We start from the raw sequence: 22,168 nt of genomic DNA on the forward strand, positions 1-22,168 counted from the left end.
ATGTGTTGCAATCAAACTGAACTAATAATTGTCAGTGTCAACTGTAAAATGACTTAATTTAAACATTTGTTCTCTAGCATATCGAGACTATCTCTCCACACCTTTACATATTCCATATGTACGGGGTAGGAGCCCTCTTGGTCGTGGCGTGTGGATATTTCTTTAAGACACTCCAGCACGCCCGGCTACGCCCCATAGCTTATGTATAAAACAGCTGTGCGGACGTGACACCAGTGTGTGTGTGTTTGTGTGTGTAAGTGAGAGAGAGTGTGTGTGTGTGTGTGAGAGAGAGAGAGAGAGAGTGAGTGAGAGAGAGAGCCTTGAGAGTGGGGTATGAATGTGCGTCCGTCAGGAGCGTGCTTCGGCATCCTCCGTGGGCGCTGCCTCTCCCCTGGTAGATTCCCCCTGTGTGCCCTGGTGTTCCCCGCTATTCCCCTGGTATCCCTTAGCTTGGTACCCCCTAGCTAGCCCTTGCTTTCCCTTGGTTGGTCCCCCTTCCCTGGCATATCGCCTCGAAAAAAAAACAGGCTTAAGTGCGGCCAACGCTTCATTCATTTTGACCATTCATTTTGTGAAAAAGTGAAAAATTAGTATCATTACATTACCATTCAGTTTGGGGGTTACAACGGAAAATTATATATTTATTGCTCACGGGGTATCAGATGGGATTATTTTAACAAACCATTAACATTTTGGCTGATAACTATTTTTATTCTCCTGTAACTTTACTATATAAAGAGCTAAATCCTCCAAAGTTTCAGGAGTAATGCTTCATAATAAAAAGTGTTTGTGAACTAAAAATCAGCAATGTGGGATACTGTTTGTCCGTGATTTACATAGGGGGAACAAATTGTGTCAGGATCAGCCTGATATTATTTGTATCCCACTATAACTTCGTTGTATAAAGAGCTAACATCTCAAAAATGTCAGGAGTAGTTAGTCATTATAAGAAGTGTTTGTAAACTAAAAATCAACAATGTGGGATACTGTTTGTCCGTGATTTGGACAGTCCAGCGTGTGCTCCCGACGCAGGGGAAACAAATTCTGTTGGTGATATCTAGTTTGGCACGACACCGGCTACCTTCCTGGTTAGCGTGTGGCCCCGCCCCCTTGCTTGGTAGAAGAAGTATGGCAGCCCACCGTCCCAAACATGTCTGTGAATGGCATTTTGCCTTTTTACGGTAGGCACGAGCAGTGTGGCTGTGCCTGGCTGTGTCTGATTTTTCAGCCGGCGAGTGAGTGTTCTCCAGCCTGCCGCACTGTGTCTCATTTCGAAGTTCACACCTGCTGCTCCCCTGTCTGCGGACAGCGCTTGCGACCGCTTAGCCCTGGGGCAGACCTTTGGGTTAAGTCCCCGCTTAGCCATCAGCGGGCTGGACTGCCAGCCCCCCCGTCTGTGGACGGCTGGGCGGCTCCGTGGTTGAATGGACCCTACAGGTTGCATCCCTGCCTTGGCCCTGCGTCTTGCAGCTGTACTGCTGCTGCGGGCTGTGTTCCTCTGGCGTATAGCCCACGGTTCGCCGACTCACACGCCAGTCGGACCTTGCTGTGTCTGATATGTCAGTCGCTGAGTGGGTGTTCTCCAGCACGCAGCGCTGGCTCTCCATCTAGTGGGTTTCCCCTGTATCGTGGGTCACATGGCCAGCAGGTGCCCGCTCAGTGAGTTGACACCTCCCGTCTGTCCGTTAGTGTCTCATCAGGCCCCCTCTGCTGGCCCCCTGTCTATAGACTCTGCAGAGTGGCTGCTATGCACTGGTGATGAACCTTGGGTTGCTCCTCACTTGGGCCCTTAGTGGCCTGAGCCACCAGCACCTCCCCTATCGTGGTTGGTGCAGGTCAGCTGCTCTACTCCTGGGACAGGCCCTGGGCCTCGTCCTCCCTGGGCTAATCCACTGAGTGGCCGAGATGCTTCGACAGGCTCTTTCTCCCTGGCACTGTGTCACTGCCTAGTGCCAGGCAAGTCTCTGTTGTGGCTTGACTTCTCTAGGTGGTGGCTCCGCCTTCCCTTCTGGGGCATCATCCGCATATCGCGGGCTTCTGTCACAGCGATAGCCAGCTGCTGTGCTCGAGTGGCTTGGTAGGCTGTGTTGCCCTGGTGTTTGCCCACGTTCGCCGGCTTCCACGCCAGTCGCACCTCGCTGCGGCGAGTGGCATTCTACAGCCTAGTGTGTTGCCCGCAGTGCGCGGTTCACACGGCCAGCAGGGCTCCTGTCATTGCTCGAGTGGGGCGGCTTCTCGGCTCTGACTGCAGCTTCAGCCTCTGCTGCTGCTGCTACTGCTGCTGCTGCAGGCTGTGTTCCCCTGGCGTATTGCCCGCGCTTCGCCGGTTTACGCGCCAGCTGGACCTCGCTGTGTCTGATGCTCAGCGAGTGAGTGTTCTCCAGCCCACAGCGCCTGGCTCCCTGCAGGCGGTTCACCCGTTGCGTGTTAGCCAGGCCTCGCTGTGTCTGATAAGTCAGCCAGCGAGTGTGTTGTGCCGCTTGGCCCTGGGGCGACCTGTGGGTCGCGTCCCTGGCTTGGAGCTCCTCTCCAGCGGCTGCACTACAGCTGCTTGCTGTGTTCCCCTGGCGTGTAAGCCAGCGAATGCAGCAATAGTCGGGCCTCGCTATGTCTGATACGTCAGCCAGCAAATGTGTGTTCTCCAGCCTCCTTGGCCAGTCTCTGTCTGGCATATAGGCTGCTGCGACTGCAGGCTGTGTTCTCCTGGCATGTTGCCGCATTTGCCGGCTTGCCCGCCGGTCGATCCTCGCTGTGTCTGATGCCTTAGCAAGCGAGTGAGTGTCCCCCAGCCTGCGATGCTGGCTCCCTGTCTGTGCTTTGCCTGTGTGTCACGGACTTACACGGCCAGCACGGGGACGCCCAGTAGCTGGGACTTTGTGTATGATCTCGAGTGTCTCATTGCGAGTTCACTCTTGAGGCTCCTCTGTCTACAGACAAGCACGTGGTGACGGTGCTGGGGGTGGACCTTCGGGTCATCGCCTTGCTCAGCCCTCCACTTATGCCGGCTAGGCTGCCAGCCCCCCCCTCCCTGTCTGTGAACAGCTCGGGGTGGCTTCGGCTTTGAGGATGGACGGGTCACATCCAAAGCTTCACCTGCAGTTGCTGGCTGTGTTCCCCTGGCGTGTTGCCCGCTTCGCCGGCGTACACGCCAGTCGGACCTCGCTGTGGCGAGTGAGAGTTCTCCAGCCTGTAGCGCCGACTCTCTGTCTGGCATTGCCCTCATGTCGTAGGCCTATGCGACCAGCGGGATGCTACTTGGTAGCTCGGTGTGCTGCGTTCCCTGCCGGTCTGCCTCGCGGTTCCCGGGCTGACCTTGAGCGGCCAATCACTTGCGGTCCTGTGTCCTGCATGACCGGTTCAGAGCAGTCTAGCGTCTGCAGACTGCTGCCTCCACCCCCTGGCTCGGCCTTCGCATTGCGAAGCCCTGACCAGGGTGGTGTCTCTCTTGGTGCGTTGTCACTGACTCCCGGCACCTTCACTCTCGGTGGTGCACTGTCTCCTCGCGGGGTGTCTTACAGAGTTACCCCGTACATATGGAATATGTAACGGTGTGGAGAGATAGTCTCGATATGCTAGAGAACGTATGGTTACGGTGTAACCTTGGTTCTCTTAGTGAGAGACTATCTCTCCACCGTGAGGCCGCTCGGAGATGCGTTCTGATCATCACCGGTGTCACGTCCACACAGCTGTTTTATACGTAAGCTGTGGGGCGTAGCCGGGCGTGCTGGAGTGTCTTAAAGAAATATCCACACACCACGACCAAGGGGGCTCGTACTCCGTACATATGGAATATGTAACGGTGTGGAGAGATAGTCTCCCACTAAGAGAACCAAGGTTACACTGTAACCGTACGATATATTTTCCTGTGATATCTAACATCCATTAGTGTCATAATCCCTGAGTCTTAAACCCGAGTTTTTCAGTTGTTGGGTTCAAGGTTTGCTTTGGGCTTCGTGAAAGGATTTTATCAAAGTTGTTGTTTATGATTTTATTCTTGTGCTTTTATGTCTCTGATATTTTTGCCTTTACTTCTTTGCTCATAATGTTTCCTTATATTTGTTAGTTCTCTTTCATGACCCCATTCTGTTCCTCCAGTCTTAACTCTGTGGTTGTTTTTGGACACCAAGACACCAAAATCAAACAGATTTTGGTGTCTTGGTTTCTTGTGCTTTTCATTTCATTTCATTTCCTTTGTCTCATTTTCACCGATTTGTTTCCCACCTGTTTTACCTTGTGTAAATATTCTCTCCTCTTGCCCTTTTCCGTGTCATCTCACTTTGCTGTGTGCTCCCCTGCTCTGTGTTTCTTGGTTCCATTATTCCTAGTTTTTAATTTTCATATCTCGCTCTGTGTGTGTTTTTGGACTTCCTTTGTTTGTCATTGTTCAGCAATTGAATTGAGTTCATACTGTTTCCAGAGTTTTGTGTTTGGTTCAGCATCCTGCCTGCCACACAGTTATTCATGACACTGCATTTTTAAATAAAACCTCAAATTAATTCTAACCACATATTAAAGTAAAGCAAGTCATATTAACACATTTTTTATTTTTAAAAATTAGTACACTCATTGTCAGCTGAAAATGCATCCAGTTCAGAGCTACAGGAAGATCAACAGATGACCAGTGAGACCACTATAAGAGGTACATAGCGTCTCTCTCTATCTCGCTCTCTCTCTCTCTCTCTCTCTCTTAAAGTCTTTTGCCACCTCTTATTTCCAGTCTCTCAGTTTTTCTCTCCTTGGGAGTCGTTTTCATTCCAGCACTTCCACCTAACCATTTTCTTAAGCCTATGACAGAGGATAACACAGTTTGACTGACATAAAATAGTATTTTTGCACCAACAAAGCAATTCTCAAAGAGCTATTAGTCAAAAACCTCATCCGAACATGAGCACACAAACAGTATCTCAAGTTCATGGCTTTAAGAAACAAAAAACAATCCAACAAAGATCTGATACAGGGCTAAGAGATGGATCTGGCCCTTCAGCCCCACCTGCCATTCACCAAAGCCTCAACAGAAATGGTCTCAGTGGAATGGAGGCTGTCAAGAGGCTCAGGGTGAAAAGGCTGAGGTATGTCAAATTACACAAGAACTGATAATCAGTCGCAACAAGTTTTGTAGACTGAAGAATCCAAAATTTGTACTTTTGGATTGAAACCTTTGTCTATATGTATAGAGGAGCTCAGCAGAGAGGTACCACAGCCAACTGTGAAACATGATGGAGGTTTTGTTATGATGTGGGGCTTCACTCAAGCCAGTGGGGTTCGGGAGCCAGTCAAAACTGTTTGAAGTATGAATGCAGAAAAGTACTGTCAGATTTTGATCAGGTATACAGGAGCAGCTGATCAGCATCTTTATTTATTTATTTTTTTTAGCTTGGCAACCACACTGCTAATGCAGTAAAAGAATAAAATGGATACAAAAGCACAGAATGGAAAACTAACAGTCAAAGATAGACCTCGAAATTAATTAAATAATGTGAAATCATTATGACAGATAATAGAACAAAAGGCCACTAACATCCAAAGAAGAGCTTTGAATGTCCTTAGTGAAGATTAGAAAACTACTACTGAAGACTACTTTAAGAAATTACAAGAAAGTTTGCCTAAGAGAGCTCAGACTATGTTGGATAATATTGTTTTTTATACGAAGTGTTGAATTTCAAGCTGGAATTGTATAAATGAAGTTTTTGCTTCATATACAGTAATTACATGTATGCTTGCTAACCTTTCAATTAATCTCTTCACTTTTAATAGCAAAATATAAAGAAAATAAAGATGACTGAAGGCGTTTCCACAGTACTGTACATGCCAACAAGTGATGTCTGTTTTTGTTGTTTGTTTGTTTTTTGTTTTCTTGACACAGTTATCCAGACCTGCAATAAATTGAAAATCTGAAATGAAAGCACAGAAGCTGCTTTATTGTTTTCATATCATAACATCAATGTCAAGAATGTCTTTTTATGTGTCCTTTTAGATAATGAAGTGGAAGTGGAGAAACTCTGCAATTTTCAGGCTATTGTACAGCACCTGGATCTAAGTAAAGACAGTATTAAGTACACTGTGAGCCGGCCCATTATAAACAACAGTCATCATACAGATGTTGTGCTTGACATGAAACTCTACGCTATTCTGGATATGGTAAGTTGTTCAAGCTACTTGTGTATGTTTGTGTGTTTTAGTTTGAATAAATGATAATGGACATTTTTGTTACCAAATAGTTTGTTTCTTTCGATAATAAAATAATGTCAAAAGTCTGCTCAATTGGTGCATATTTGTCAGTTTTCCATGTCATGTATTCTCTCAGTTTGGTATTCTCTTAATTATGGAGATCCATAAGCTTCATCTATGAATACATCAATGTCTGTCTTTTTGTGGCCTTCTATGCGTCTGTTAGTTGTCTAAGACCATTTAAGACTTCCCAGATGTTGGGTTTTTCTTGTCTATTGGAGGCTGCATACTGTTGATCTTACCCAGGTCTTTCTAGGATTACTGTGGCACAAGTCAGGCTCAACCATTTGAGCTTGAACACTGCTTGATTTCTTTGTTCACAGAGAGAAATTGACCAGACCTTAATTTCTTACATTTGGGTTTATTTGGTGAGTTTTCTCTTTCAAATACATCAATTTTCACAGTATTGTTGAAATTGAAATTGCTTGAAATTACGTGTTTTCATCTTTTGTCTTTTTCTCCTTGTTTGTATCTCTTTCCTCTTATTTGTATCCCTCTGACTAGTCATGGAAAAACGAGTACACTAAGTGGGATCCAGATCAATTCTGTGGAATTAAACAAATAACAATTCCTACTGAATATTTGTGGATGCCAGATATAACTATTTCAGAGATGTAAGTTTAACATATATGCACATAAACTCACACAGACCATACAGTCACTAGCAATAAGGCATTAAGCTACAGCTAAAAAAAAACAAACCCAAAGCTGAACATTTATAATTCATTATTAGAAACGTATATGCTGCTCTTCAAAATCTTAACATCATTAATTTTTTTTATCCTTGAAGATATTGTATAATTCATTAAATATGTTGCAAATTGAGCAGCAAGCCCTTCAAGTCCATGTGGTCATGTTGAGCCCTCCAAGACATTAATAAAGACTATATCTATGTTGACCATCCCATTAAAAAAAGAATAGCAACTAAATGCTGTCCTGGATAATTGTTTTGTCATGGCGCAATCAGCTCAAACCAAGCAGGATTCATGAGGTACATGAGGTGGCTTTGAAACATGAAATGATAACCTTCCTTTTCCAAGATCCATTTTGTCCAGCACATATCTATATGGATGCACCTGAATATTCAGTTATTTGGATATCCCTCTGTCATTTAGATAATCTCGCAGTGATATTCCTGCACTTGTTCATCCTTGTGTTGCTAAAGTTTTAGTGTTTTAGTTTTAGTTTTAGTGCTAAATCCTTTGCAACCCCCCCCCCCCCCCCCCAAAAAAAAACCCAAACAAACCTATGGACAGATTGCTTGCCCACTGCTCTATTTCTTTTTACACACCTAAAACAACACATCCAAAAGATATTGTGTTAGATCTGCCTTTTCCTACAGACCAGTGGCTACTTTTTCAATGATGAAGAGTTACACATCCTGCACAGAGAGGAATTGTCATGCGCCGTGGTGCGCGGGCACGAAAGGATCCAGGCGCAGACTCCGAGCTAACAAAAAGACACTTTATTAAAACAACGAAAGGCGACCCGGGGAAAGTAGAGAGCAAAACAGAAACTAAAAATCCGGGGAAACAATGACACGAGGAAGCCGGGATCGGGACGGCGGGGGGCTGCAATAGAAAGGGGAGATGATTACTAGGGAGCCAGGAAGCGGGGAGAACATATCAGGACTGAGTTAGAGTAGGGGCTTACGATAGAACGGAACCGTGGGAGCTCGGGAGGGAAGTGTGGCAGTCCGTGGGGGCAGGAAGTCCGTGGAATGGCGAGTGGGCCAGGTGAGCGCCGCGAGATCCAGTTGAGCCGGAGGACAGGCAGGTAGCAGACGCCGAGTAGAAATCTGGACAGAAGTAGGCAGGTTAAACAAAGTTCCAAGCAGAAGAGAATGCACACTTTTCGTGGAAGTCTGGTTACCACTGTGGGGATGACTACGGACTGGCGTGGAGCATCCGTCAGCGCCGGATTAAGTGGATCTCCGTGTAATCACCGGGATGGAGAGCAGGTGTGCTAGTGATGGCCCAGCCCGGGGGTGTGGCTACCCGAGCATCACGCATTCCACAGACCATGACAGTGCCCCCCCCTCAAGGGTCGCCCCCAGGCGACCGACCGGACTGCGGCCTGCGGAGAGAAGCGCGGAAATCAGCGATGAGGGACGGGTCCAGAATGAAGGAACGCGGAACCCAGAGGCGGTCCTCGGGACCGTACCCCACCCAGTCCACCAGGAACTGCCACCCACGCCCACGCCGGCGCTCAGCCACGATGCGCCGGACCGCATAGGCCGGGTGACCGGCGACAAGCCGGGTGGGAGGAGGGGGCTCGGACGGAGGGCACAATGGGCTGCGGCGGACGGGTTTGACCTGGGAAACGTGGAACGTGGGATGTATGCGCCAGGAAGTAGGGAGCTTGAGCCGAACTGCCGCCGGGTTAACAACCGCATCAACTTCATACGGGCCAATGAAGCGGGGGGCCAGCTTCCGGGAGGACACACGCAGCGGAATGTTTTTGGCGGCCAGCCAGACCTTCTGCCCCGGCTGATAGTCGGGGGCGGGGGTGCGACGACGGTTGGCATGGCGTGTGTGCTGTTCCTTCGTCCGCAGGAGAGCTTGGCGGGCCCTGAGCCAGACCCGCTGGCAGCGCCGGAGATGGTGCCGAGCGGAGGGGACTGCGAGACCGAGTTCGTCTTCAGGGAAAAGAGGAGGCTGATAACCGAGGGATGCCTCGAACGGGGACAAACCTGTGGCAGACGAGGTAAGTGAGTTATGTGCATATTCAACCCAGGGCAGAAAGGTGACCCAGGAAGTGGGGTTTTGGGACGCCATGCACCGTAGCGCAGCCTCTAGCTCCTGGTTAAGCCGCTCGGTCTGGCCGTTAGATTGCGGATGGAAACCCGAGCTTAAACTAACTCTCGCGCCCAAAATGGAACAAAAGGTCCTCCACACTTGTGAAGTGAACTGTGGGCCTCGGTCTGAGAAGATGTCAAGGGGAATACCATGGAGCCGGAACACGTTTTCAATTAGGGCTAGGGCTGTGTCAGGGGCGGAGGGTAGTTTCGGTAGCGGGACAAAGTGGGCGGCTTTAGAGAACCGGTCGATGATGGTGAGGATGACGCTCTTTCCCGAGGAACAAGGAAGACCGGTAATGAAATCTAATGAGATATGAGACCAAGGCCGGTGAGGCGTGCTGAGCGGATGGAGCAGGCCCGCTGGGTGCTTAGTGGACAATTTGTTGCGGGCGCAGACAGTGCAGGCAGCCACGTACTCCCTCGCATCTTGTCGTAAAGTCTTCCACCAGAAATGCCGTTTGAGAAGACCAATGGTTCTGCTCACGCCAGGGTGACACGAAAAACGTGCAGTGTGGACCCAATGGATTACCGCTCCGCGGGCAGCAGCGGGGACAAAACGCCGTCCGGGAGGTCCGGTACCCGGGTCAGGGTCTCCCGGGAGGGCCTGGCGGATAACCTCCTCAACATCCCAGGAGAGGGCGCCCACCACACAGGTTGGGGGGAGAATGGTGGTTGGTGACGATGTCTCCGTGTCTGGGGAGTACTGGCGGGAGAGCGCATCTGGCTTGGCATTCCGTGAACCTGGGCGATACGAGAGAGTGAAGTTAAAGCGTGTAAAAAACAGGGACCAGCGGGCTTGGCGAGAGTTTAACCTTTTAGCAGTCCTAAGATAAATTAGATTCTTATGGTCCGTCCATATGAGAAAAGGCTGCTCGGCTCCCTCCAGCCAGTGGCGCCACTCCTCCAAGGCGAGTTTTATGGCCAAGAGCTCCTTATCGCCTACGTCATAATTTCTTTCAGTAGGGGTGAGCCGGCGAGAGAAGTAGGCGCACGGCTGGAGCTTACCTTGAGGTCCAGACCGCTGAGAGAGAACAGCCCCGACTCCGGTGTCGGACGCGTCCACCTCGACGATGAATTGTTTGGTGGTGTCGGGGTGGAGCAGAATGGGCGCCGTAGTGAACAATACCTTCAATTTGGTGAACGCTGTGTGGGCCTCCAGGGGCCAGGTGAAAGGTACCTTAGGAGAAGTGAGGCGAGTGAGAGGCGCGGCGACGTGGCTGTAGTTTCGAATGAAACGTCGGTAGAAGTTCGCGAACCCGAGAAAGCATTGGAGCTTCTTCCGCGAATCCGGGACTGGCCACTCCAGAACCGCCTTGATCCTAGCTGGGTCCGTCTTCACCTGTCCTCCTGCTAAGACATAGCCCAAAAAGGAAACCGATGAGGCGTGAAACTCGCATTTTTCTGCTTTGACAAACAGTCTGTTTTCCAGTAACCGTTGCAGGACGCTCCGGACGTGAACGTGATGCTCCTCCATGGTCCTGGAAAAAACGAGGATGTCATCCAAGTATACAAAAACAAACACGTTCAGGAAGTCTCGGAGCACATCATTCACTAGCGTCTGAAAAACCGCAGGGGCGTTAGTTAAGCTGAATGGCATAACCAAATACTCGAAGTGGCCCAGTGGCGTGTTAAAAGCAGTTTTCCACTCGTCCCCCTCCCTTATTCGGACCAGATGGTATGCGTTTCGCAGGTCCAGTTTTGTGAAAACGGTGGCTTCCTGGAGAGAGCCAAAAACAGAGTTAATCAACGGAAGAGGGTACTTGTTCTTTACGGTGATGTCATTTAAGCCCCGGTAGTCAATGCACGGCCGCAGCGAACCGTCCTTTTTCCCCACGAAGAAGAAGCCCGCAGCGACTGGGGAAGAAGAGGGTCGAATGATACCGGCCGCGAGTGATTCTCGGATGTAGTTTTCCATAGACTCCCTCTCGGGGCGAGACAGGTTGTACAACCGGCCGGAGGGCAGCGGGGCACCAGGTAGCAGGTCGATGGCGCAGTCATAGGGGCGGTGTGGTGGCAGAGAGCAAGCCTTGTCTTTGTTAAACACTTCCTGTAAGTCGTGGTATTCGGGTGGGATGGAGGAGAGGTCAGGTGCTTGTGTAACAGGTGGGGTCGGGTTAGTGGATGGAGCGAGAACTGCTGATCTCAGGCAATTCGCAAGGCAGAACAAACTCCAACTGGCGATCTTGCTTCCTGCCCAATCGATGTGGGGATTATGTCTTTGCAGCCACGGGTAGCCTAACACGAGCGGGGTGTCGGGAGACGGGAAGGTAAAGAACGAAAGCGATTCGTTGTGGTTCCCGGAAGTGACTAATGTCACGGGCGCGGTCTGATGAGTGATGTAAGCAAACACTTGTTTATTCAACGCTGACGCAGGGAGGGGAGGTTCCAACAGAGTGAGTGGAATTTCCAGCTCTTTAGCCAGTCTTTCATCCATGAGATTCTGCTCCGCCCCAGAATCCACTAATGCGCTGCATGTGACAGTCTTTTTATTGGTTATTATGGCAACGGACACAATCAATCGGGGTCTAATAGTATTCAATGTGCAGCCCACCCGTATCCCCGAACCTACCGGTGAGCTGGTCCGTTTGGGCGAACCGGGCAGCTGGCGATGCGGTGTCCCGGCTTCCCACAGTATAAGCAGTCCCCGGCCCGAAAACGGCGTTCCCTCTCCTCCGGCGAGAGCCGAGAGCGCCCGATCTGCATCGGCTCCGGCGGAGGAGGAGACTGTGAGCGAGCGCACGCCGCTGGAGAGCTAAAAGGGGACAGGGGCAGTGACACGCGAAAGTCTGGGTGCAACACGGGTTTCGGTGGCTTGGACCGCCGTTCGGCCTCCCTCTCCCGTAGACGCTTATCGATCCTACGGGCGAGTGACACCAAATCCTCGAACGTTTTAGCCGCCTCGTGAAACGCGAGCTGATCCTTCATCTGATCGTTCAGGGAGCGTAAAAAAATTCCCCTTAGGGCCGAATCGGGCCAGCCAACAGCGGCTGCCACGGTGCGAAACTCCACTAAATACTCCGCAACGCTACGCCGACCCTGGCGGAGCACCAGTAGCTTTTGAGCGGCATCATCCTCAGAAACTGACGGAGAGAAGGTTGCTTTAAACTCGTCGAGGAAGTCATCGAAGTCGCAGCGCTGTATCGGGTTAGCAGATAAATAGGCTTCAGCCCACGCCAACGCCCTTCCCCTCAGTAGTCCCACGAAGTGGGAAATCTTGGCCGCGTCAGTGGGGAAGGCGAGTGGCGAGCGACTGAAGAAAAGAGTACACTGAAAAAGGAACCCCCCACACTGGTCCAATTCGCCGTGGAAGGGTTCCGGCGGCGGAGACGTCACACAGCGGTACGCCGAGTCGGGCTGTTTAGCGCACATCTCTCCCTGTTTCTTGCTCAGCTCCTGATACTGATCCTGAAGCGAAGAAAGTAACTGATCGTGTCGGCCGAGCATGGCACCCTGCTTATTAATAGCTGAACGTATCGGGTCTGCTGGATCCATCTTGGCCAGTCCGTACTGTCATGCGCCGTGGTGCGCGGGCACGAAAGGATCCAGGCGCAGACTCCGAGCTAACAAAAAGACACTTTATTAAAACAACGAAAGGCGACCCGGGGAAAGTAGAGAGCAAAACAGAAACTAAAAATCCGGGGAAACAATGACACGAGGAAGCCGGGATCGGGACGGCGGGGGGCTGCAATAGAAAGGGGAGATGATTACTAGGGAGCCAGGAAGCGGGGAGAACATATCAGGACTGAGTTAGAGTAGGGGCTTACAATAGAACGGAACCGTGGGAGCTCGGGAGGGAAGTGTGGCAGTCCGTGGGGGCAGGAAGTCCGTGGAATGGCGAGTGGGCCAGGTGAGCGCCGCGAGATCCAGTTGAGCCGGAGGACAGGCAGGTAGCAGACGCCGAGTAGAAATCTGGACAGAAGTAGGCAGGTTAAACAAAGTTCCAAGCAGAAGAGAATGCACACTTTTCGTGGAAGTCTGGTTACCACTGTGGGGATGACTACGGACTGGCGTGGAGCATCCGTCAGCGCCGGATTAAGTGGATCTCCGTGTAATCACCGGGATGGAGAGCAGGTGTGCTAGTGATGGCCCAGCCCGGGGGTGTGGCTACCCGAGCATCACGCATTCCACAGACCATGACAGGAATGCAAGTTAGAGTAGCTCCTTTACATGAAAAAAGAAAGACCATGTCTGAATCAAGGAAGAGGCTTATGGGTACATCTTTCACCATCTTAAAGCTATTTCCCAACTTTCTCTGAATGGTACTCATGGCTTATCCAGTAACTACAGATTAAATCCTTAGTTTTTCTTATACTACGAAAATGGGTCAGTTCTTAATGGGGTACATTCTCCATAGTAACAGATGCTGTATTCTCCAGAGCAGAGATGAAAAGGTATGATTTGCTCTTGAGGGCAACAAAGGGCAAAACTTCTGTGGTCCATGTGTGGGTATTACCAGTTGGACTCTGTGTGGAACAGCCCTAGGGTTCATTTTTGTCCCACGCAGGCATGTTTGTGTGGGTCATTCGTATTGATCCTGGTGGTCTGAGCTTGATGAGGTGTGGATAAAGGCGTGTCTGAGGACAATTGGGAGGGAAGAGATCATTGGTTACCAAACTTTGTCAGAATTTCTAGTCCATCATTTCTAGCTGAAATTATTAAGTAATTTAACACAAACTCTTGTGTAAGTCGCCACTTGATGTTGCAGGTTTTATCTGGATTCTAACATAAGTAATTAAGACATGGTGGCTTAATGCATTAATCCTCCTCAGCTGGAGAGTAAGATTTGAGTAGGATTCTGTCTACCTATTTGTCATAACTGATGCTGCTTTTTTGAGTGGCTATAACTGATTGTAATTTTCTGTCTTACAGGACAGAGAGAGACAAAGCCTCTCCGAGTCCTTATCTCTCCATTGAAAGCGGTGGTTTGGTTGAATACAGAAATGACCAGGTGATCGTAAGCACCTGCAAGCTGCACGTGTACAAATTCCCTTTTGATGTTCAGAGGTGTAACCTCTCCTTTAAGTCTATCATGCACTCTGGTGAGCCCATAGCATATATGCGTGCCGTTCATGAAGTTATAAACCCAAACCATCAGATACAAAAATATATATTTCTTTCTTGCTGATCTTTTATTTTTATGTTTCACTTCAGATGAAGAAATAAAGTTACAATTCAACGAAACCAATAATACGGTCACAGAATGGTCTCGAAATGTGATGCAGACACAATACGAGTGGCTGTTTATCAACATGTCAGTTACCACCAAAACTGTCAATGAATTTGACTTCAACCAACTTATGATTGTTTACACTGTGAGTATTTCTGGGAGCAGCTGCACAGAAATGGGGAAAAAAGCATTAATCAATTTCGCTGCTTTTTCATTACTTTCCTTTTTGTGACCATAATACATGTCCAATATAGAGTAGGAGTAGGATGATTAACCACTTCACATGCAAATTGACAGATTACCATGAAGAGGAGGTCTGTCCTCTACATTGCCAATTTCTTGCTGCCAGTCTTCTTCTTCTTGGTTCTGGACTTAGCCTCCTTCCTGATATTAGACAGTGGAGGTGAGAAGCTCGGCTTCAAGATCACTGTCCTGCTCGCTGTCACAGTGATGCAGCTTCTTCTCAATGAGATTCTGCCCAGCTCTTCAGACAGTATTCCACTTATAGGTAAAGAAGAGCATATTTGACTTCATGCAGTGAATTAATCAAGCTATCAAGTCATTAAGTGATTTGTCCACTTTCATGCTGGATGCCCTCCTTAGCTGTCTATTGCATTGGGGTTTTTGCTCTGATGCTGCTCAGCCTCCTGGAGACAATTTTGGTGATGCATCTGATTGAGAAAGACTCGCCAGCCCAGGATAATGAGACAGATGGAAACCAAAGCCTGGTGGAGTGCTGTGAGGAGAAACAGGACATATCCAACTTTCACAGCTGTTTTAGAGGTGTGCTTAATTGTAGCAGTCGTTGTCTGTCACCTATCTATGTAATTCTAGCTGTGTTGCATTGTTCTTCCCGTCTATTTTTTTTATTCCAGACATGAAGAGATGTAGTCATTGTGCATCTGTTCATGATGTATCTGTGGATGAAAGACCAACTGTGTCTACATCAATCAACAGTCTGCCACCACTGACTATAAAGGTTGGAGTTAAATTGGACTTTTAAGTGTTTTTCAAGTGAAATATAAAAACTGATGAAAGACATCATGTTGCATGAGAGAGAGATTATCCCAAACCCTAACATGGGTGTTGAAAGTAAACACTTTCACTAAATCAATGTGAAAACAAATCAGTGTGTGAAATGTAGCAGCAACTAGACTATAAATGGCTGTATATGTAATGTTATTGATTACATTTCAACAAAACTATTTTTTCAGGGTTGTAGCTGCAACCTGATGAAGATGTTCTTTCCACTGGAAAAAGTCTCGGGTGACCTGCGGGAGACTAGGAAAACCGTGACTCTGCACAGTACCAACAAGAAGTCCGGCTACTGGACCAATATAGTAAAACATATCAACAGGGTTTTTGTCATTTTTTATTTGACAACAGTGACTGTGTTTTTGGCAATTATGATTTTATTGTGGAACAGTGCTGAAGATGAGTAGGCCGAAAGTTACTTTACTTTAAATCATTAGCATGAGGATTAACTTTACTTAACTAAAAGTTTCTGTTCCTTTATTAAGTCCAAGTCTAAAGTATGCATTTAGACTAGGGGTCGGTTTTGATTATCGATTTATCGATTAAAATCGATTCTGGCTTGGATAACGTGATATCATTCATTAAAATCCTGAATCGATTTTTTAATATAAATATATTTTATTCTCATGTTAAACCTCACAAAATTTCAACAACCACCAAACAGCTAAAACAGTAAATGAGAGCAGGTACACGGATTCTGCACAAAGACGTAAAACAAAGCGCGGACCCGCGGATCAGAATCAGTGAGATGTCGCCTTTCTCACCCGACAGCACGGACACGGTCGGGGCTGAAAGCCGACAGCTCGCTGATTCTGATGTTTCGACCGGTCCGCGCTCTGTGTTTAGCGCTAGATTCTAAAGCTGTTAGTTTTATCTCTCTCCAAACAATATTGACCGAACCAGCAGCAAAAGAAGACCCAAACTAGGCTTCACATAAACATCGTCATGAACTCCCTCTTACTTTTGCTGTTTTGCTTCCACCAGGATAAAATCACACTTCATGCACAGCGCTCTCTCTCTCTCTCTCTCTCTTTGTACTTCAAGAACAGTTTCCCGTCTAAAAATCTGTTTTCTGCATTATTCGCTTGCTTGTTATGCACTAGTCTACCGTTGTTTACAGCGCTGTCCGCCGCTGTTTTTTTCCTTTTACTTTCTTCTGAAAAGAAAGCCTAATTTCTCCTGTTCAATAGGCTACTGAACAAATTTAATCTTTTTAAATTTATGCAAAATTGCAAAATGCTTAGCTGTGTCCCTGACGCTGCTTCACTTCAGCAGCATCAGGTAATGTTCATATGTTGATTAACGTTTTTCTTTGGTTTTTGATCTACGGCAGAATATTTTTATAAAATCCGAGGCCTGGAAAATCGCCTTCATGTTTTTCTGTGTTTTATCCTCATCTACTTTGACACAAAGGCTTCTGCTGTGATGCTCACACCTTTGATAAAGTCTTGAAAGTGTCAGCTTTCTTATTATAGATGTAAAAATATGGAGATGTACCGATGCATGATCTGAATTATAATATTTCTGACTGTCTGAGGCAATCTCAAATCTAAACGAATCAAATTGAATCAAATCGTGGATCGAATTGATTCGATTCGGACCTTGTGAATCGGAATTGAATCGATTCTAGAAATCAGTGACGATACCCAGCCCTAATTTAGACCCCTTTTCCTACACTTTATAACATTTGTACTGTGTGATGGACCTCATATTTCGGTCCACTTTGAACTCACATTTATTCACTGTAACTTTAGTTCACATCACATTATATGCATGGCGATACACTGAAAAAAATATGTTGTTGGATTTACTTAATTCAATGGTGGACATTTGTTGCACACAGATGTTTTGCTTTGGCAGCAACTTAAACAATTGAGTTAAATTAACACAATTTATTCATGTTCAATAAACCTGTGCAATTTGTGTTGATAAAATGTGACTTAAACATGTTTTGATGAAGTAATTTGAGCTCTTGGAATATTTTAATCCTTCACAATTTTTTCACTTTATCCCAACACCATTCAATAACTTTTACCCAATACTACTTGGTCACTTAAATACTACATGTTATCTTCAAATTACATTTTGCTATTATATTCTAGTATCAAATACACAATTTTCAAATGGAGGCCTTATAACAGATTGTATTGTTCTCTTCCAAGATGGTTGCTGGCATCCACCAGTAACCTTTAAAAACAAAATGTCTAATTTCACTGCATTGACAGTAGGTAAAGAATTAAACTGACATTACTCCTCCACTGAATCTATATAAATCAACAGTTAAATAATGTCAGTTCTTCCGTGTTCTCTGGAATCAATCACAGCAAAGAAATTAGACTGTTTCTTTTGAAAAATGTTACAGGACAATACAAAACATTCTATTTAAGGCCTCTGACGTCAAGATTCAGTTAAACAACAATTATAACTAAACAATTTGAGGAAATGTTAGTTTCCATTAACATTAAATTAGGTTACTGAATTGGCAAACACCTTCCTATTAACATTACCCATTTTACCCCAATAACTAAAGAAATTAGCACTTGCAGGTCAAAAACTTTATTCAAGAGATGCAAAAATAACATTGATACAGTGACTGTCAAAAATTACAGCACTGATCATACTGTGACATCTTGGTTCAAAACAGCATACTTAGAAATATTCAACGTTCTTTACTTCAACTGAATGAAACTGAAAATACCATTTCACACGACCCATATGGGATATTTAGACTGCATAACTGTTCATGCTACATCTCTTCACTAGTAAAAGAAAGAAAAAATACAAACAGAAATTGAAAAATGCTGCCAAACAGACAAACAGAGAACTTGTACAGAGCAAAAGGAAAAACAAACAACAACAACAAAAACAGCTTGTCCTCATGGCAGTTGCAGAGTATATAAAAATGAACCCTGCGATCTGCTCCTGGAATTGAGCTTCAAAAATGCAGCAGAACAAGTGTGAGATTTAAATGTCCTCTCACCTAGAGCTGATCACCTTGCATGCATAACAGTGAGCTTTCCTTGCAGGAGCAGTTTTGTCTTAGTTGTGAGCTTTTCTTGAGAGCTGAGTTGCATCCAACTCCATTACCACCCATTGAATCACCTCAAAAGTGTAGCAGAGCTGTGATGGGTAACTCATATTGAAGGAATAAAAAAGGTCCAAACAGCATGGCTACTGCAAAGGTCACGTTATCCAGATCTTGAAGAACTACTATACCCTCGATGATGATGCCAACATCAGAAAAGTCATTGCCTGGCGCATCTCTGGAGACAGATGTTCATTGTGGTTTTCTCAATCTGTGCAGTGGCCTCAGTCAAGTCCTGGTTAAACACAAAACATTTTTTTAAGATTCCCTTTTAAACTCATCTCTTTTGAATCTACCAGTTCTAATGTTAGAGTAATTTAAACCATAGTAAATAGCTATAGCCAAAGAGTTGCCTGCCATGCTGCCATTCATGGTCTAACAGAGTTTCTAAGAGAGAGTGAAAAACATAATAATTTCAAATGCTTTACATTAGTTTTTGTTAGAAAGACACCGGCCCATCAGAAATCCAGGTTATGTCACTCAGAAGATGTTAGAATTTAGACTTTCAGCCCCACAATTTGGTTAGCTGTTGGTCAGTTGGTCTTTTTTTTTTTTTTTTTCAAACAAAAGCTAATGTAAATATTGGGGGGATTTTTCTTTGTTCACTAGAATGACAAATTTAAAGTTTTTTCACACTGATGTGACCCCTAATACAGGGGTAGGGGTGGGGCCTCAAGGGCCGGCGGCCGAGTTCACTACTAGGCCTCATGTGAACTTCAAATTATTAAAGAGGACTACTGGTCCTAACCAGTCCAATGAGGATCAAGTGGATAACTAAATGCATTTTTAAATGTTGCAAAGCCACAATCTACTCATAAAACACTCACCATGAACTCCTGCACCAAGATGTTGCAATTGTCTTTCACACAGATGCGGAGCACTTTGATGAGACTCCCTTTGAGCATTAATGTCATCCTAAAGTATTATAACAAAGAAAACAGAGATTTGTGAACTTTTCAGTAGCACAGAAGAAAATGATCCCAGACAAAAACTTGACTTTTTAAACCAGTCAACATGCAACACCAGCATCTACAAAGCAATATCAAAAATTCCTGTTTGACATCAACTTTATGGATATATAGTTTCCAGAACATATATTTTTAAAAAAAGATAATTTTTTCTCAGTGGGCCAGTAAATGCATGACAAAAAAGAATGGCATCCTTTCAGTGGAATCAGTACTCACAGGTAATAGTTGACTGTTTCAATGGATGCAGCATAAAAATCTTTTACTGACCTAATGCAATACATATACACTTTGTAGTTAAAGAATTTTAAAGTTCTTACTGTCATAATGGCAGCTACATCCTTTAGCTTTGTGCACTGTTCCCCCGATCACTTTGCAAACACTTTCAGCAGACTGTCAGAGAGAAACTCAGCTCCGTCAGAAACCTTGACTGTAAAGGCATGGTTGGGATGCACTGGAATGCTGCATTTTATCTGAAATAACATTTTGAAATTTTGAAATAACAGCAGGCACTGTGCTTGGTTAATCAGTAATGTTTTGTTGAATAAAAACTGTGTTTCCAGATCTTATGGGATTAAAAAAATCCAAAGATGTTTGTTTCTGATTTGCAACCCAAGAACCCACAAGTTACAACCTCATTTTAGTTCAAGTGTGCATTAATGTGAGTCCAGTAATCACCTTTCTGACAATACATACAGGTATAAGTTAAACCTATGGCAGATTTTGGATTTCTCAGTTGTTTTAATAGGGTGGTCTATTTGTGTATGCATGCACCTAATAATTATACAAAACCTATTATAATTAAGTTACAGAAACCTTAAGCGAAAATAGAATATACTTTCTTACCATAACACCTTGAACCCACAATCCATCAGCTGACTCCTGGTGAAATGCAGAATAGATGTGGTCTCTCAATGTGCAGCAAAAAAAACAAAAAGAAAAGGACAGCAGGTGAGGGCAGGAGGGGTAGGGATGTAAGCTAGCATAATGCCGCTAATGATATTAGCTAAAGCTGTTCAATGTCCAAAATCTCACTAACACCACGGTGCAGTAAATACACAATGTAACTGAAGAGTCAGTTGGCAAATCTATTCACACAGAAAACCAAATTATGTTATGAGTGCCTCATAATTAGGTTTAATGTGATATTACGGCTCTTGTGCCAAAGACAAATTCAAATGAAAAAGCGCCAATTCTTTGACAACAGATAAAACAGCAAATAAGCTAATGGCTCTTTTTTAGCATGTTACATGGCGACACTCTAGACGTTTAACTACATTTGGCTGAAATATGGTAAATATTAATTCAAAAAATCAAGACATACCAAAAACGTAGAGTTGGCTGCTCGACTTGACTGAGATGGATGCCTTTTTTGAACCACGATCCAAAGCCCGCGAGATGAAATCACGCGTGGTTTCACGAGATTTAACGTTGCTATCTTATTGACTTACTTCACCTGAACATGATATGAACAATTTAATACACCCTTTCTGCATATCATGTAGTTTTTACACTATATAGTTACATTTATCTTTAAAACATGAGGTAATTGTGTTAAATACATGCAAGATGCTTACATAAATCCAAGAGATGGCCAGTCACTTTTTTTCAGTGTATAAAGCAATGCAGTTCATGAGTGTTGTATATCTTTCATTTACATCTGTATCCTGTTGGAATAAACATTAAAAAGCTTTTTATTTTTTTCTTATGTATATCTTTGTGTGTTTGTGTGTTTGTTGCACAACCAACTGACTCTTTGAATTATAAAGTGCACTCCATGTAAAGGTAATGATCATGGAAGTTTGTTTCCCATTTCCGCTCAGCATTTCTATAACTTCTTCTATGATTATATTGGAATCACAAATATAAGTTGAAGAATTTGCAGATGGGACTAGTCTAGGGTCAAACCCTAGACCAGTTCTTTTTTATTTTATTTATATTTTACATTTGAGCCACCTCCTTAAACTTTTTATTAGTATGCTTCACCTAACAAACTAAAAAAGGTATCTTACCTCAGTGAATGTTTAATTATCATCAAAGATTGGATGTTTAACTTCATTAAACTTTGAATGTGGCAAAAATGTCAATAGGCTAAGGAAGCCAGTCCCTTCAATTGCAAAAAAAACATATAGTTAAGCTTTTCCCAGCTTCCCTTCAGCTGGTCCAAAATAGATTAATCTGGCTGCTAAAAAAAAAAAAAAAAAAGAAAGCCTGGTTGTTGCATTTCGGTCCATTAACTTTCAAATCAGGACCAGGAGTTTAACCCCTATTCCTATTTCCTTTTAATGACTAAATGACTGACAATTAACAAAAAAATTTTTTACCTCTAATTCAGGTCAAGAAGTCTTCATTAAAGGGTTTCCAACAGCTTCCAACAAGTGTGCAATCAGTTTAGCAGAAAAAAAAATGTCAGTTTCAAATGTTGAAAAACATAATTTGCTCATTTGTTATGTAGATCAACTACTCAGCACAGCTAAGAGGGGAAAAATGGATGTACAAACTTCACAAAAATCTTGCTGTGTTCTTTTTATGTGTGATTGTGAGTATGTTGGGGTTGCTGTGGCTCAGGATGTAGAGCAGATCACCTACTAGTTGGAAAGATGGTGGTTTGACCCCTGTCTGCTCCAGTCTGCATGCCAAACATCCTTGGACAAGATAGAAATCACTTACATATGAAAAGCATTTTTAAAAAAGTGCGTATATGAAAGGATGAATGAGGCAAGTTGTATAAAAAAGTGCATTAAGCTCTATGAGTAGAAACGTGCTAAAGAACCAGTCAATTTGTGTTTGTGTGTTTCAAGGTAACTGTATTTATACCCATAGGCAAGGTAAATTTGCTTTACAGAAAAATGATAGCATTTGGCATCCCTTCAAAAACACACATACCT

The 22,168-nt window shown here is 45.0% G+C and overlaps 1 protein-coding gene and 1 long non-coding RNA gene across 2 annotated transcripts; one reads left to right on the forward strand and one right to left on the reverse strand.

Annotated features, from left to right (window-relative positions):
• Positions 1-3,234: 3,234 nt before the first annotated feature.
• LOC146703458 (5-hydroxytryptamine receptor 3A-like) lies at positions 3,235-15,748 on the forward strand. Its single transcript, XM_085467331.1, has 11 exons — positions 3,235-3,448; positions 4,574-4,639; positions 5,975-6,138; positions 6,552-6,596; positions 6,733-6,842; positions 13,898-14,067; positions 14,180-14,340; positions 14,493-14,703; positions 14,799-14,978; positions 15,071-15,174; positions 15,410-15,748. The coding sequence occupies exons 1-11, from the start codon at positions 3,235-3,237 to the stop codon at positions 15,635-15,637; spliced, it is 1,653 nt and encodes a 550-aa protein (XP_085323457.1). The 3' UTR covers positions 15,638-15,748.
• Positions 15,749-17,753: 2,005 nt separating this feature from the next.
• On the reverse strand, positions 17,754-20,869 carry LOC146703459 (uncharacterized). The gene is made up of 4 exons (XR_014922011.1): positions 20,127-20,869; positions 19,601-19,753; positions 19,143-19,230; positions 17,754-18,550 (listed from the first exon to the last, which is right to left on the reverse strand). It is a non-coding gene; the product is annotated as an uncharacterized LOC146703459 (long non-coding RNA).
• Positions 20,870-22,168: the final 1,299 nt, after the last annotated feature.

The sequence above is a fragment of the Copadichromis virginalis genome, linkage group LG8 (assembly GCF_057382275.1).
Source record: "Copadichromis virginalis isolate Kocher_CV1m ecotype Utaka linkage group LG8, C_Virginalis_male_GT1.1, whole genome shotgun sequence".
Lineage (NCBI taxonomy): Eukaryota > Metazoa > Chordata > Actinopteri > Cichliformes > Cichlidae > Copadichromis > Copadichromis virginalis.